Genomic DNA, 16,431 nt, shown 5'->3' on the forward strand with positions numbered 1-16,431 from the left:
ACGAATCTCGTTTACCTAATGGAATAAGACATTGCAAAAATGCACTTTTACTACCAGACAACTTTTAAGGTAACACCTTGTAATATAAAGGCCACTAATTCTTTTTCGAGTACTCCTACCCTTTACATTCTCCAGTTTTCTTTGATTAAATCAGAACTAAAGGAATATCTTCAAATTCACGCATAGACATCATTCAGCATCGGTGCAAGCCCTTGAAATCGAAACGACAAACATAACTTCGATTTGCAGCGTAGTCCCTTGACGAAAAATTTTGCATGCAACAAAGTAACAAATGAGATTCGCCGCTAGCGAGTATGGTCATACCTCATTGGACTGGTATGACTCACTGGTTGCATGGTTGCACATGTAATTTAAGGCAACTCTATTCCCGCGTTGCCAATATATGTATGTTTATTTGTTCTAGTTGCGTCATCTATTCTCTACTTATTAACGCTTGGCGAAAAGAAGAGGCCTTATGTATCAACATATCATTAATCAACATCAATTCACAGTGCCAAGTTTTTTTTAATTTTTTCAATTTTTTAGATTTAGTCTAAAAAGTTTTGTGTAATAATTTTATGATTTCTAAAATAAGAAAATATATTATAATAATAAAAAAATTAAGAACTAAAGTCCTAAGGTGGGGAATTTATGCTGTTTTCATTCTATATGGTGGATCCCTTACTAGAGAATCTTTGAAGATTCATTTTTACTAAAAACACTTAACAGTAATATTTCCGCCTTTTATTACTTAAAAATTCTCTGATACTACAATACAAACTTAAAAATAAAACATTTTAAAATCAAAACAGTTTACAGGAAAAAAAGTTTTTCAATTTGATCACAGTAATGCATTCAGTGTCTCAGGATGTCTCAGGTAGAAACCTGTGCACCGATATTGCTTCTGGATACTCGTTTTAAGTCCATTGAAGACGTAAACAAAATTTGCTTACAGAAATGCGCATTTAAACACATTTGTTTGAAATAATGGAAAAAATTTGCGAAATTGTATTGTATCTGGTGGAGACCAATTTGCTTATTCGGAAATTTTATTTCCAAAAGCTTATTGTATTCAAGAACTGCCAGAATAGATTTCCTCATTCACCCTAACCGTTTTCGGAGCGAATTCGGAGTGGGCTTTTATCATGTTTTCGAAGCGGTAAAATTGTTTAAACTATGTTCCGTCATTAGTATGGGGCTTATGAAGTTTACTTTCGTAGAAGTCCAAGAAATCAGCGACTTGCCGTCGGTAAATTTTTGTGGACGAAAGTTAGCCAATAAATGGAGAATAGAAGGAAAACGTTGTAGTAATTGCGCAGTACTTATTTTGGGTTTATTCACTGCACTGCCGTCCTTGGCAATAAGAAAAATTTTTAATCGAGAAGCGATAACAAATTCTGTAGGTTAGTCGGTTAGTTGAAGACATTAGAAATTCATCGACATTAAAAATTCATATACGCCTAATATGTCGGGGTTGGAGCTTCAGCGTGTACGCAGACTTATTACAAGATGCCTACTACAGAGAAACGTGAAGGACTAGCTCCATCTGGTACCACTAAGGACCAATAGGTTTATGAGATAGCTTTCAGCCAGTCAAGTCAAGCTAACCTAACCTAGTATGTGGCAATACCAAGATGGATGACCTAGATCGAACGTAAGACTGCCTCTCCCTGAGAAGATTATCAGTGATTTATCAAGGAGTGTTTTTTCAGCTAAGAGAAGGATGTCAAAAGTATTGGCCCTATGGTGAAGGAGATCAAAGCAAAATAACTCCTGGAAAGGCGCATTTATTAAAGGTGGTGGCACAAGACCAACAACAATGTTTTGTACGTTTGATTGTCACGGCAAAGTATTAGAAAAGTAGAAAACAAAAAATTTATTTGCCTTGTTCTATTCTGTGCTGAGAGCCACATGGACAGAGCGAAAAAAACAAATCAGCTGATTTACCAACACCATCTTTAATAAATTCGCTTTGACTCCTACCATTTTAGTCACGGTGTACGTAAGCTGAGGGGAAACAAGTTGATTGCTTCTTTATATTGGAGAGAGAGGCAAGTTGTTGTGAAAAGTAAAGAGAGTTAGTTTAAGCGTCTAGTTGAACTCGATCATTTATTGACTGAGCGCTGACTTCTAATGGTTCGGCAAAATCTGATTGCTAAGTTATAGCCCTCTCACTGTATGGCAAGCTATGAAAACCAAGCTTTAGGACGTACCAAGTACCAGGTGTTCCATAAGCTTGATGAGAATTGTAGATTAGGTTTTGACGGAAGAAGTCATACATGCATGACATATGTATTTCTGAGTTCATAAGCTCATAATTTACTGCAGTGTTTAGCGCAGGTATTGTTCATGATTGCAAAAAGTGAATTCGGAGGCGAACAGGCGAGAAGAAAAGATAAATTTGATTTTATAACCCGGTTGAGAATCGTTGGTGTATGCTAGTCGGGTGTAGTAGTAAAAGGTTCATCTAATCACGGCTACGTATCATATTGTAAGACTTGCAGTTAAGGTAATTATTATATTTATCTGTAAGAATTATTTCATTGTTCCTTTGAATATTTAATGATCACGGCTTCTCAACACTCACAATCAAACACAACGCATTATCATTATAAGACACGCCATTTTACGCTCATAACTGCATTGAAAATGGATTTGCACTCTTTTTACTAACAATGTGTAACACAAAATTAAAAAACAAAATGAATGTATTTGGGTTGTTGCTGTAATTACATATGCTGCTTAAAGTATTGGACTTTTGATGCAATTACATACTGTATGTGCAATATATGCAATTGTCTTGCAGGCGATGACGTTAAAGAACATAAGATCAGTGGTTTTAATGAAGAGATTGGCGATCAAGTAGATCAAAATATTGATAAGAGTAGTTATGATGATAAATACTCTGGTGAAAATAAAGACACCGATAATGATAACAGTGATGATGACGACGATGATGATGATGATGATGAAGATAGAAGTAGAAAGGCTGGTCTTGTCGATGATAGTCTTTTTGATGTTGGCGCCACCATACGCAAAGAAGCTGCAGTGCTAATTGATAATGTACTTGAAGATAGCATTAATATCATTAGCAATCAGCAGGAACAACAGCATGGAACCAATGGTTATGATTCTCTTAAGCAGGAATATAATTCAGACAGTGAAAACTATGCTATTACATGCGATGATATTGGTGGTTTAGATGTTGTCAAATCACCAACAATTGAATCGATGTCTGGCAAATCATTCGACGATAATATGAGTTTCAATGACGAACAGTGTCATATCTCACAGCAGCGTATGCAAGTCCCTGCAACATCGGATGTTATAACCACAACAATCACCACTACAACACAACAACAGCAGTCTAGTGACTTGAAACAAGTGAAAGATGGGTTTGGACCAATAATAGTAACAGAAATCAAGACAACAACACAAACCGTCACAACCTCCAGAGAGGCAAGTGAGGCACTTGATGGTTGTAGTGATGATAAAGGTGATGCTGCAGCAATATTGAAGGCAAAAGGTAATTTTTAAGAGGCCCAATAAACACATACACTTCTAGGTAAACTTTTTATTACATACAATACATACATAAATATGTACAGGGACAATATTGGGGCATAGTTTACAAGTAGATAAACCGGCAGCCAAACACTTGATTTTTTGTTTATAATCCCGTTGGTTTTTTAAACTCCTTCCAAATGCATATTCATATATGAACACATATTTATGTACATTCAATTACGAATTGTAATGATGACGAGGATATAAGATAATTTTTACAGATTTTTTTTATTAAATTAAAATTGCGCCTTATTGCGCCCGCCGTAGGCCAAGAAAATGTGTTTTTTAAGCAGATTTCCGCCGTATGCATTCTAACTGCGGCATGGTATCCTAGCTTAAACTGCTCATAATAATTTGCTGAGTACACGGAATCTTTCTAAGAAGGTGATGTACAAAGGTCATCAGAAGGCGTCCAATGGACAATCTTAAATCGGTATTTTAGTAGGTCTAAAATTTCAATATTTTGCGAAATTTGTGTTACATAATTTGAGATCAGTCACTTGCATTTACCCTGGGTAGTACTCATATCGAGCCCATATCATAGTAATTGGTCATGAAATATTAAAGTATTGCTACATTTCTTTCATTCAAAGTAGTGAGATCTCATGTTCTCGCACCAAGCTCAATAGAATATATCTTGAGTTCAAGGGGTTTGAAAACAGTAAGGAAATCTGAAGTAGTTACCAGTTTCGAAATGCGGCTTAACCACCTCTTCTTCTTCTTGATTGGCGCAATAACCGCTTATGTGATTTTGAACGAGTTGAACAAAGTGCGCCAGTTGTTTCTTTCTCATGCTAATCGGCGCCAGTTGGCAACACGAAGTGAAGCCAAGTCCTTCTCCTCCTGACCTTTCCAATGCAGAGGAGGCCTTCATCTTCCTCTGCTACCACCGGTGGTACTGCGCTCCGGTGGTTTTACGATACGGTACTAACATCGAATACTTTCAGATCCATTCGTACGACATAACCCTCATTATTCCATCGTCGACGAAACTTTCTCTCAAACACTGCGAAAGACTCCTCATCGGATGTTGTCATCATTCAAGCTTCTGCGCCATACGATGGAACGGGCGTGATGATTTTGATGGCAGGAGGTACTTAATTTTGTCCTCGTTCGCTTTGGAAAAGGCAGAACTAACAGCGCGGTTGTTAGGGCCGATGATGTCAATATTATCGGTATACGTCAACAATTGTACGCTTTTATAAAAAATTGTGCCTAAGCGATTAATTTTTGCGGCTCGCACGATCGTTTCTAGCATCAGGTTAAAGTCACACGACAGCGAGTCACCTTGTCTGAAACCTCCTTTGGTATTAAACGGCTCGGCGAGATCCTTCCCAATTCTTCTGGTATTGAGCAACGTAATTTTGCATAGCAACATTAGTTTTGCGGGGATACCAAATTCAAACATTGCAGCATATAAGCAACTCATTTTCGTGCTGTCGAATGCTTTAAAATAGTCAAAAAGATGGTGTCGATTCTTTTTTCATGGGTCTTTTCCAAGACTTGACGTGTTGTGAATATCTGATCGATTGTGGATTTTCCAGGTCTAAAGCCACACTGATAAGGTCCAATTAGTTGGTTGATAGTTGGCTTCAGCCTTTCACACAAAACGCTCGTTAGAACCTTATAGACGATATTAAGAAGACTAATCTCGCGATAAGTGGAACAGATGGAAGTATCACCCTTCTTGTGAATTGAGCAGAGCATACTTAATTTCCAGTCGGCAGACATGCTTTCGTCCGATTGATCTTACCAGCTCCAGGTTTTAAAAACCTCAGCCTCGTTTTTTCTAATTTCAAGTTTGAGTCCTAATCATATTATTAATATGTATTTGCTGTCCTTCGGAGCGGCGATACAAAGTGGATACCACAAAGTTTTTTAACAAGTTAAATTAAGATAAAACACACCATTTTCCGAAAATCCGCAAAAATTGGTCTTTACCCCCAAAATTAACAACTAAAATGCAACTTATCCGAACATACATACATACTATATACTATAAATGTAGTTACAAGTGATTCCAAAAATATTGCAGAAGTTTCCGATATGACAAAGTCTCGGCGTATTGATCACAAATTCGAAAAGCTCACATCACATTCTGGTGATATTGACGAGCAAGCATCGGCGTTCGATGCAAATTTCGACACAATGGTGCATGATGATGAGCTAAGTAATTTGCAAAGTGAGTTTTCGAAAATGAGTTGGGACGATAGTGTGTCACCGACGACCAACACTCTAGGCGATATTGGTCAAAGCACACCCGACAATGATATACAAGATATCGCTACAGGTATTAAAAACTGCTTAATAAATTCTATGAGTCATTATGAATTGTATTACAAAAAGTAGTATTCAAAACAGCAAAGTTTGTTCGTAAAAAAAATGTTAATGTAGGGAAATTAGCCACAAGCATATGCGTGAATATGTATGCGGTTATGTATGCTTGTATAGATTAAATTAATATTTTAACAATACATATTTAGCTATTTGTGCATACATAGGTTTTGTTAAAGTTGAGCTCTAATTGCGTAAAGTTAAATATTATGCTTTCCATAGAAATGCTTTTTTATTTTATTTTTTTCAATAATAAATGCTCAATCTTGCATGTCTAATATAATTTATTCTAATTTGTGTATTTATTGTTTTGTTTTTTTATTTGCAGAAAAAAGTAGTGAACTAATTAAAAAATACTTTATACTCGTACCTTCTTTACTTGATTCATAAATAACATAACCTCTATATCTATCTCCTAAGTTTCTATTGTCTTATTTTCAGTTAAAATTTTATTTATTCTTCTTTAATACTGAAAAAATACCTTTACTTTCACACTTGTTTTAATTTTTGTAGAGACAGGCTTTGAATTCGCTAAATCATCTGAAACTACCCCAGTACCAACTTGTGTTGCGACAACTGCCCCAACTGATCCCGATGCCGATGCACCCACCCCCAAGCCTCGCTCTGCTAAAGCAGCTTCGCCTGTCAGAGATATTGTCGGCGACACCACACAATCCCTTAAGAGCGATGATGCACCCAGCCAGACGGACTCCTCTGAACACGTACCCGATTTATCAATAATAGCTCCCGTACCAAAACCACGCCTACAAATGAAGCCAACAGATTCGTTCAAAAATTTAGCTGCTTTAGCGGGCGAACAGTCAGATAGTATTAGTTTGCGTAGCTTGGATATGACAGAAGATCTCTCTAAAACCGATGAACAATCTATGGAAATTTCCAACAAGTCATCACACGCACGTGATTATCCTACGACTACAACAATTACAACTGCTTCTGAAGATCCCACAGAATCGCTCGAACCAACTAGTGAGATATCAGTAGATGATGGTGATACAGAAAAATCCGAACTTACCGATGGTCGAGCAAAGACTAGTTTCTATATTGGTGAATCGAGTCGAAATATTATTGTCAAAACCACGCCCACAAAGGCGGATACTGATTTAGGCGCTGCGGAAACAACAATAGATGCTGAAAATGTATCTGATGCCACCATTGAGGCTAAGGATATAGCATTAATGAAGGAAGTTTCTGTCGATTCAGACGAAAGTAATGATATGTTTAAGGAATATGTGACAATAAAGCGTGAAATAGACGGATCTGAAAGTAAAATAATGCGACAAGGATCCGAAACTCGAAATGATCTTTTAGAACAGGAGCCACCTAAGGATAATCTTAATGATGATAGCAAAATGCCTACTACTTTTGTAGTAACTGCAGAAATTTCACAACCACCAGTAGAAAAGATGGAAAGTTCCTTAAAGGAGGCTACAGATGACAGCACTGTTATTTATGCTTCAATATCGAAATCGGAGAAACTCGATTTGCAACTAGAGAAGAATGAATGGGAAATAACGGAGAAGGAAATCCCAGTGGGCAAACCTAAAGTTGTGCATTCGCCCCAACAACTGAGCCAATTGCCAAAAGCCTTAATTGATGAAGAAATGGTTGCAAAAACACTGGAAGAAGCACAAGAATCATTAAATGCTGTGAAGAATGAACTAAAGTTTATAGTAAAAGATGGGAAATCAATTAAAGAGTCGCCCTCAGAATTTGAATTTCGTTCAATATCTCACGCATTAAGTAGCGCAGAGAAAAAGGATAAAACAAAATCAGAACAAGACGCTACGATCAAAGAAACCCAGCAGTCAGAACATACATTCACGGAAGAGGCAGATATTTCCTCTTTTATAGGAATACCAGATACTTTAAAAGAGTCCACGACTCTGACAACATTTGAAGTAATAAAACCAAGCGATAGTTTATTTGAGACCACAACAAAAGATACTTTAAATAAAGAAGCTGTAGTGGCCCACTACGCGCGAGAAATTTTTGAGGAGACCAAGCAGGATATAAAAGATGAGCACGGTTCGTTAGGCTTTATATCGACGGGTACTGCAGACGACTACAGTTCAATGGAGGAATATGCAGCTAAAGAAGAACATGCTTCCCTTGGCTTTGTATCAACAGAAACTGTCGAAGACTTCAGTTCGATGGAGGATTACTATCAAGAAAAATTGGCGAAAGCTAGCATTGTCACTGAAGCAGGTGACGCAGTGAGCAAATCACCAATAGAAAGTTCAACTGGCGGAACCGAAACAGCATTTTCTGAAATAAGTTTGGAACAAACAATGAAGCCATTTGAACAGGTAACACATCGCATCAAGTCGGAAAGCAGCTCAGCGGATTCCACGAACAGATGGTCTGTACCCGAAATCGATCAGTCTAGCTCCAGTGAGAGCTATTACAAAAGCTTAGATAAAAACGACAGTCGTCCGCTATCATCGGATGTAGAAAATTTGTTAACCCAACCAAATTCTTCGGAATATCAAACGGCGTTGGACATATCTTCGGTAGCACCGGAAGCAACGGAATATATTAGCGCTGTTAGCACACTTGAAAGCAGTAGTGGCAGAACTATAAGCTCCCACGAAAGTATGAAAAGTTTAGATTCGCAATCAGAAACCTCTGCAAATTTGGGTAGTATTGATGTTTCAGAATTATCAGAAACATTGGTGGCATCTTCCACTGAAGCCGATGCTTTGGAAGCTGAGGAACTGGCACGCATTCGCGATTTACGTGCTGATGACGAGGACAGCGATGAAAGCCTAGACATACAAGACTACTCAAAAACCGAACAACAAATGCAAAGATCGTTGATGAAACGTTCACAAGAAATGATATTCAAACCTAAGGTCGAGGAGACTAAAGCAGAGGAGAAACATTTCGAAACTGTTGTGGTCGAAGAATTTCCTAAACCTAAGGAAGTAGAAAAGACATGGGGTTTGGCTTATCCTATGGAGGAAGGAAAAATAGATGATATAAAAGATCCGGAACGCATCGATGATATATTACTTTATCACAGTGATATAAGACGTTCTATTGATGATTCAAAACTGGCATCTAGCTTGGATGAAGGTAGTATTCTTTCAGTCAGCATGTCGAGTACATCAAATATAGAGACCGTTGTAGAGAATTTTGAGGATATGATTGGCTCCGCTGGCTCTTCTTCATTAACTGGAATAGAGGGTTTTGGTTTTCCACACGATGAACAGCCATCCTCATTTCCCGAGCACGAAGAAACTTTTAGCATGGAAATGGAAAGCAGAGAACATTCGCCACAGGATTCTACGGTTACAACACCCCCTGGCGAACAACGCAAACGTGGTCATAAACGCAATGAAAGCACTCTTATTTCTGGTGAAGTTCTAAAATCTATCACCGACAAAGAATTACCCGCTTTGGGTGAAAATAAGGAATCTGAAAGTGAATCTGATACAGATCCCTATGAATCAGAATATACCAGACAGTTTCGGTCGCCAAATGAACGCAAAAACAATAAAAAGAAAAAGCAGGCAGCTGCCGAAATGGACCATAGCTTTGACCTCGAAAAACGACCTTTTACACCGTCGCAACTTGTCGCCGAAGTTATTGTTGAGGATAGCGCTACTGAAGAGATGGAGGCTGAAGCCATTGAGGAGGAACGCAGACCATCCCAAAACATGCAAGACTATTCCGTAATACCTGATATAACAGTAACTGAAGACGTTCAAAAATCACCAAGTCTAGAGGAAACAATGGAAGGCTTTGAAGAGAAATTGTTATATAAAGTGAAAACACAAGAAGAGCTGCATAAAGCTGCCGATGAACCTATTGACAAGAGTGAGGAAACATTTCAAAAACTAGTACAAGAACAATATAAGCAGAAACTGGCGGATCTTCAGCGACCTCAAGCTGGCGATAGTGATTATGATGATGAAAAGGCGCCTGACTCGCCTGATTCATTTGAAATGGTTGATCAGCCAGATATTTCTGACGATTTTGTGATAATAGAAGAAGTCGCTAAAGAAGCAAACGAAGTAGATTTGGGTGCAAAAAGTATTAAAATTCAGCCAACAAAATATGAATCCAAACATGATGAAGATGTTGAGAAAATTATCATAAAGTCAGCGCCAGCTGATCCCAAACTAGGCTCTCAAATATTTCGCGACGATCTTAATTTCGAATTCGAAGAAAGCCCCCCAACTGCGGGTAGTAGTAGTGATCCACAAGAAGAAAGCGATTCGGGCGACATGGCTAGTTCCAACAAACGCTGGGTTGAGATGCAGCTCACAGACACACAATTGCGGTACCCATATGATATGACTGGCGGAGTATTGGAAGACATCAAGGAAGAGGATGGCGAGTTCGAAGTTGGTAGTAGTCGCATTAGCAGTTTTAAAGACTCATTTTCCAGCACACCGGAGTACGATGTCATGGCCGCCAGGCGATACTATGCACGTGGTGAACACGATGATGTCTCGATGAGCAGTTTGCAGGAATTTGAATCGTTAGAGCAGGCGATTTCATTGGAGAATCGTAACAAAACGCATCAAGGATCCACGGACTCGAGCAATGGTAGCTTCACACGGCGCTATATGGTGCGCCACAGTGGCAGCGGAACAGCGCAAGGCGATGATGTGTCGATTTCAAGCCTTAAGGAATTCGAAGGTTTGGAGAATGCGTGTATTGAAGCGCATTTGATTGAGATCAAGGCAAAAGAAGAAGCCGCACTTCTCTCTCGTTCGGACGATTCAAATAAGTCAAATGACAGTGATCGGGAAAATGGTACAACTAATGTGGTTGTAAGCAGAGTGACACGTACCGTAACACGCACTGAAGTGCTGCCCGCACAAAAGCAAAATATTGAAGCCTTGCTCAAGCAGAAGCTCGAAGAATGTGAAGGCAGAGAATCCACGATTAGGATTACAGAACTATCAACCGAGCCTTTGGACACCAAAATAAGGCTGGATAAACAGGATTCAGAGAAAGGCAGCGTCGATAGTTTGGAGAACAACAAAAGCATGCGCTCTAGTAGTATTGGCAGTTTTGAAATATCCAAAGATGCAACCACACGCTCGGACATTGATTCATTGGAAACTGATCGAAAACAACCTACACGCGAAGAGAGTATCGATTCTATGGAAAATGAGCAGTTTGATTTGTTGGCAAGATTTCCAACAGTGGACGAAACTACACTAGGCGAAGGTTTGACAACAACAACAACAACTACAACGACCACCACAGATGCTGAGGGACATGAACATACCGTTACGCAAACTATCACCACAACAACAAGCACAAGCGGAAATGCCACATTAGAATTCCCTGCCGAACAACTACCCAAAGACGTATCGACCGACTCACTTTGCATTGAACATACCAATACCAGTTCGGCGGGTACAACGGCTACTTATCAAACTAGTGCTGGAAATTCACAAATGTCTGGCAGCATAACTAGTTGTGCATCCAGTACACTCATGGAAGATTCCTATCCTGGGGTGAATTCTAGTTTAACATCTAGTAGTTTTTGGTCACATGAAGAATCAACGGTTGTGGAGGATAAGAATGTCTTAGAAGAAGTGCTCTTGGAAGATGCTGAGGCCCTAAAACGTCGACAAGTACAGCAAAGATCAGATTATGACGAGCAGCATTAGACGAATAGAGAGAAGATAGGAAAGCAGTAAAATTATAATTAAACTACACGCATAAAAAATACATACACATTTAAGGGATTACAAGCTTTTTATACATACATCAGTGGTTAGGTAAGCACCATATTTCGTACATTTTCATTAAGTACCTTAATTGCATATCTACAAATGTATTTATTTATGTACGTATGAATGAATACTCGTATAAACAAAAAAGGTTTAATTTTGTCTTGTGAAATTCTATGGTTAAAGATTTTGAGTAAAATTTGCTGTCTATTAAATGCAAAGAAGATAAAAAGAGAAATTGCAGTAGAGCTCAACTATACCCTTCGTAAAGTACCGTCATTTTCGGGGTTTCTTATCAAGTACTAGGTGCATAATGATTTAATGTATAAAAAATAGTAAAATAATAGACCTGGAACCTAACGTACGCGATTGTAATATACTTATATTATCTGTGACGTAAAAGGTAATTTTTCGGATTATGGCATGGGTGAATGTACCCTTCACGTCGTAACACGGTGTGATTACATATTTGAATAAAATAAATAAATAATTGGCGCGTACACTTCTATTAACTATTTGGCCGAGCTCCTCCTCCTATTTGTGGTACGCGTCTTGATGTTGCTCCACAAATGGCGGGACCTACAGTTTTAAACCGACTCCGAAGGGCAGTTTTTCAAGCAGAAGTCTTGCGATCCGGCAGGCATGTAAAATGCTTAGGGAGCGCGGGAGCGAGGGAGATATTTTCTCCGATAGTCAAGCCGCGATCAAGGCTCTGACGACGCCTTGGTGCAGATTCAACCTGGTCAACTTCTGTAAGGAGGAGATCAAAGCTCTTGAGTGTGCAAGTAACATTTGTTTGATCTGAGTTCCAGGACATAGGAACATTGGAGGAAATGAAATTGCTGATGAGCTTGCCAGGAAGGGGACTGAATTGGCCTCAGAGACCTCCTACCCGGGCATCGGCATCCCCCTGATAGTTGTTACAGGTGAACTGCGCAAATTATTTCTCAGAAAAGCGCAGAAAAGATGGAGCTCCATTTCTTTATGTGCTATTTCGAAAAGCCTTTGGTCCCAGTACAATAGGCGGAGAACTTAGAAAGTCCTGGGGACTCTACGCCATTCAATTTCCAAACTCGTAGCTGTGTTAACCGGTCGCTGGACTATCGGCATACACGCGGAAAAGCTAGGGTTTCCATTTAACCCCCATTGCAGAAGCTGTGGGAACCTTTCAAGGAAGGAGACTATTGAGCACTTTCGCTGTAAATTTCCGCATTTGACAGTTAGACGATAAGGATCACTGGGTGCTCCTTTCTTCGACAGCCTGGGGCAGTGCGCCAACCTAAATCCCACCAATCTTCCCCATTTTATCAACAACTCTGGCTGGCTGTAGATATCGGCCTGTTGGAGGTCTCATAATGGTATCAAAACGGCGCTTCAGTGCTACTTGAGGAGTGCCAGACTGGCACTTCAACCATTTCACCTACCTACCTACCGAACCGCAAATGATTTTTATGAGGAGCTTTTTCATGACAGAAATGCACTCACAGGCTTGCCATCGACTGACCGTTATTAGAAACAACTGTTTCTATTATTTTAATGTTCATGCACGGAGATTCGAACCTACGCACTCCCGAATGGTAGGCACGCACCAATCCATTCGGCTACGGCGGCCCTCGAGACATATTTGAATGAGTAAATATACCCGATCGAATTCAGACAAAAAGTAAATATGTGTACGAGTATAAATAAAGTTTTAAACTATTTTTACTAATATAAGATTTACTTTATAAATTGAATCCTAAACGAAAAGAAATAATGGCGGAGTTTAAGGTCGAGCACCCCAATTTGACTAAGAACAATTTGCCAAATTCCGCACCATGCAGGGAAACGACCATTAGATCGTGAGAGAAGCATACCGCTACCAGACGGCTAAATGCTGAATGGTATAAGCTTTCGCTAATCAAAAGTATTAGGCGAAGAAGAGACTTTCTTTCAACAACGCTTCTATGCAGCAGACTGGAGTATAGTCATGCAGTGAGAATCTAATAACTGACACTGAGGAGTTGATAATTGAGGCCGCTAGACTCGAAACTTGTGCACTCCTTTGGATATACGCCAGTTGTACAAGCAGCAGCACTAGAGCCATGAAATGTCAGCGGTAATAGTGCAAATGATGAAAAGCGGACACAGGGAGCCAGACATCGACCACATGCTTATATGACGATTTGTATGTGAAGTGATTTATTTGTGTTTGTAGTTTGTTTCCATTAACCCATAGCAAGCAAATGGGGTAAAAATGCCTAAGAATATCATACGATATTTCAATTAAAATTTTATAAAATAATGTAAAAAAACGTATGAAATAAAACTCACAAACTTGCGAAGCTATTTTATAAAGTTGTTTATTTATAGTAACCTCTTTTTTGTAATGTTCTTGCTTCAAAACTTTGTTCAAATATTTGATTCGAAAATGACTGCTTTTGAAAAATGACCTTTTATATCCATGCCAATTTTGACATTGCTGTTTTTTTCCAATAGTACATCAATACCGTCTTCGATTTAGTTATTCTGCACATTTCATCCAACTCATTGAATTCTACAGTGGGATCTACTTTACACTGTCAAACTCCACGTCAAACCACTTTGCCTTATCGACTGCAACATTAAGCGTTGTATTCAATATTTCGGTATTCTTTGCTAAAATAACAAACTAATCATAACCACATACGTCCATATAAGAGTGTCATGGTGCCAAAAAAAAATGTTCCAAGCCATTTTGGTTCAAATTGTCCATTAAAATTCTTTGAACTTCGACTTTTTGCTGAACGTAAAGGCTGATCAATTTAGGGGTATCGGATTTTAAATTGAAGTAAAACAACGAAAATTCAAATTAATTGGGTAATCTTTATTAGTTTTGTGTAGAACCATTCATGCCATTTATTTTTTAAAAATAATCCCTTTCAAATGCACCGTAATTCGGCCATCCCTAAATACCAATTTTGAATGTCTCGCGACTCGCTGAAGGACTCTGGTCGGTATCTCATGAATAACTTTAGTAATGTTGGCTTACAAAGCCCCAATCGAAGCTGGTTTACCCACAAAGAATTCAGACGTTACAAACTCCCATAAATAAAAGTCAAAAGGTATTATATCATATCACATGCTTTTTGGGTGGCCAATCCACTGGCGAGACGAGAGATAAATTGCTCATCGAAACGAAAACCCACTAAATCCATTGTTTCGCGGGTTTGCTTGGCAAGTAGCGGCGGCGCCGTCTTGTTGAAACCAAATGTTGTGAAGATCACGGGTTTCGATCTCCGGCACCAAAAAGTCGTTTATCATGGCGAGATAGCATTCGCCATTCACTGTTACATTGACGCTAGCTTCGACTTTGAAGAAGTGTGGGGCGATGATTCATCTAGCCCATAGACCGCCACGAAAGGTTGTTTTGTATAGATGTAATGGCTAAGACCCCTATTGGGAAAAGTACCTCCGATCTGATTACCCGTCACATGTAAAGATTCTATTTTATTCTTGATATGGTAAATTGATCTCTATTCCGTCTTATTTTGAATTGCTTTAATAAATTTATGTAAAATTTGAAAGTGATTTTTGTTCTGTTTTCAAAAATCGGGGATTAAGGGATAATCATTGAGTTGAAAACAAAACAACTCAACGGTACCAACTGCACTTGCTAATACCAGACTTCATACGTAACAAGAAACTGCGTTAATGGTTGTTCTGGCTCTCAGCGAATTTGACAGAATCGGCCCATGGGCTGACATAGTAGGTGCTACGAATCGGTTTGTTTACGAACAAACTAAGAATGTCTGTCTGAACAGCTACTGATTGGACGAGTGTGTGAATGCATGTGGAATGATCGCGCAGAATTCGGCTGGCGAATCATTCCCGTGACGTGGCAACCGAAGTTCCCCTCGCATTCTTGTTTTACACCATAGTTATTGGTCAAACCTAGTAATCTATCATCCTTGGTTTAAAGATCAAATCGCTTAATATATGTATATATATATATATTTACATACATATAATTGTCGTGAACACCCTTTTTGGGAGTTTGGCCAAGCTCTTTCACCTATTTGTGGCGTGCGTTTTGATGTTTTTCCACAAATTAAGGGACGTACAGTTTCAAGCTGACTTCGAACGGCAAACATTTTTTTTTATGAGGAGCTTTTTCATGGCAGAAATACACTCGGACGTTTGCCATTGCCTGCCGAGCGGCGACCGCTATTAGAAACAAACTTTTTTCTTCATTTTGGTCCTTCAGCGAGATTCGAACCTACGTTCCTCTAAATTCCGAATGGTAGTCAACCCATTCGGCTACGGCCAGAGCTAAAAAAATCAAAAATGAGAGAAAAATGGCTTTAATGTTTTCAATTTACTATGTCTGCCGCAGTAAAAGTAAAGAACACATTTCATCTAGTAAAACAGCTTCAATCTAGTAAAACGCTTAGATATCTGAAGAATAAAAGAAGCTCTAGTGGCTATTTCCCATACATACATATCTAAATTAATTTGTGAGCTATGACGTTCTTCCAGCAATCGAGAGAAATCGTTTTGAATGGTTCGGAGAGGTCCTTTCCTACTTTGACAGTGCTCAACGAGATTTTTCCTGGTGTGTGATCACTGTAGTCCTGATGCTTATATTATATTTACTGAGTTCAATTAAATACTGCAAATTTCTCTTCTTCTTAATTGGTGCGATAACTGCTTACGCGATTTTGGCCGAGTTTGAGAAAATGGACCAGTCATTTCTTTCTCGTGCTAACCGCCGCCAGTTGGACACACCAAGTAAAGCCAAGTTCTTCGCCACCTTCTAATCTTTCTAACGCAAAATGCAAATTAATTTCCACAA

At 38.9% G+C, this 16,431-nt stretch overlaps 2 protein-coding genes across 5 annotated transcripts in view; both read left to right on the forward strand.

Annotated features, from left to right (window-relative positions):
• Positions 1-16,431, forward strand: part of LOC129242383 (ankyrin-3) — a 161,188-nt gene that overhangs the window by 142,677 nt on the left and 2,080 nt on the right. Inside the window, exons 19-21 of the mRNA XM_054878992.1 lie at positions 2,807-3,526; positions 5,603-5,857; positions 6,415-11,666. Coding sequence (XP_054734967.1) covers positions 2,807-3,526; positions 5,603-5,857; positions 6,415-11,555 — 6,116 coding nt within the window. The 3' untranslated portion in view covers positions 11,556-11,666. The remainder of the gene's footprint in view (positions 1-2,806; positions 3,527-5,602; positions 5,858-6,414; positions 11,667-16,431) is intronic.
• Positions 1-16,431, forward strand: part of LOC129242384 (uncharacterized) — a 66,968-nt gene that overhangs the window by 48,457 nt on the left and 2,080 nt on the right. For 2 of the 4 annotated variants that reach the window (XM_054878996.1, XM_054878997.1), the window contains exon 4: positions 2,807-2,845. The exons of 1 other annotated variant lie outside the window; for it this stretch is intronic. The gene's annotated coding sequence lies outside the window, so the exon portion shown is untranslated. Of the gene's footprint in view, positions 1-2,806; positions 2,846-6,414; positions 6,457-16,431 lie in introns of those variants that run through there. One more of the 4 variants, XM_054878998.1, reaches the window with a different exon arrangement.

The sequence above is a fragment of the Anastrepha obliqua genome, chromosome 3 (genome assembly GCF_027943255.1).
Source record: "Anastrepha obliqua isolate idAnaObli1 chromosome 3, idAnaObli1_1.0, whole genome shotgun sequence".
Lineage (NCBI taxonomy): Eukaryota > Metazoa > Arthropoda > Insecta > Diptera > Tephritidae > Anastrepha > Anastrepha obliqua.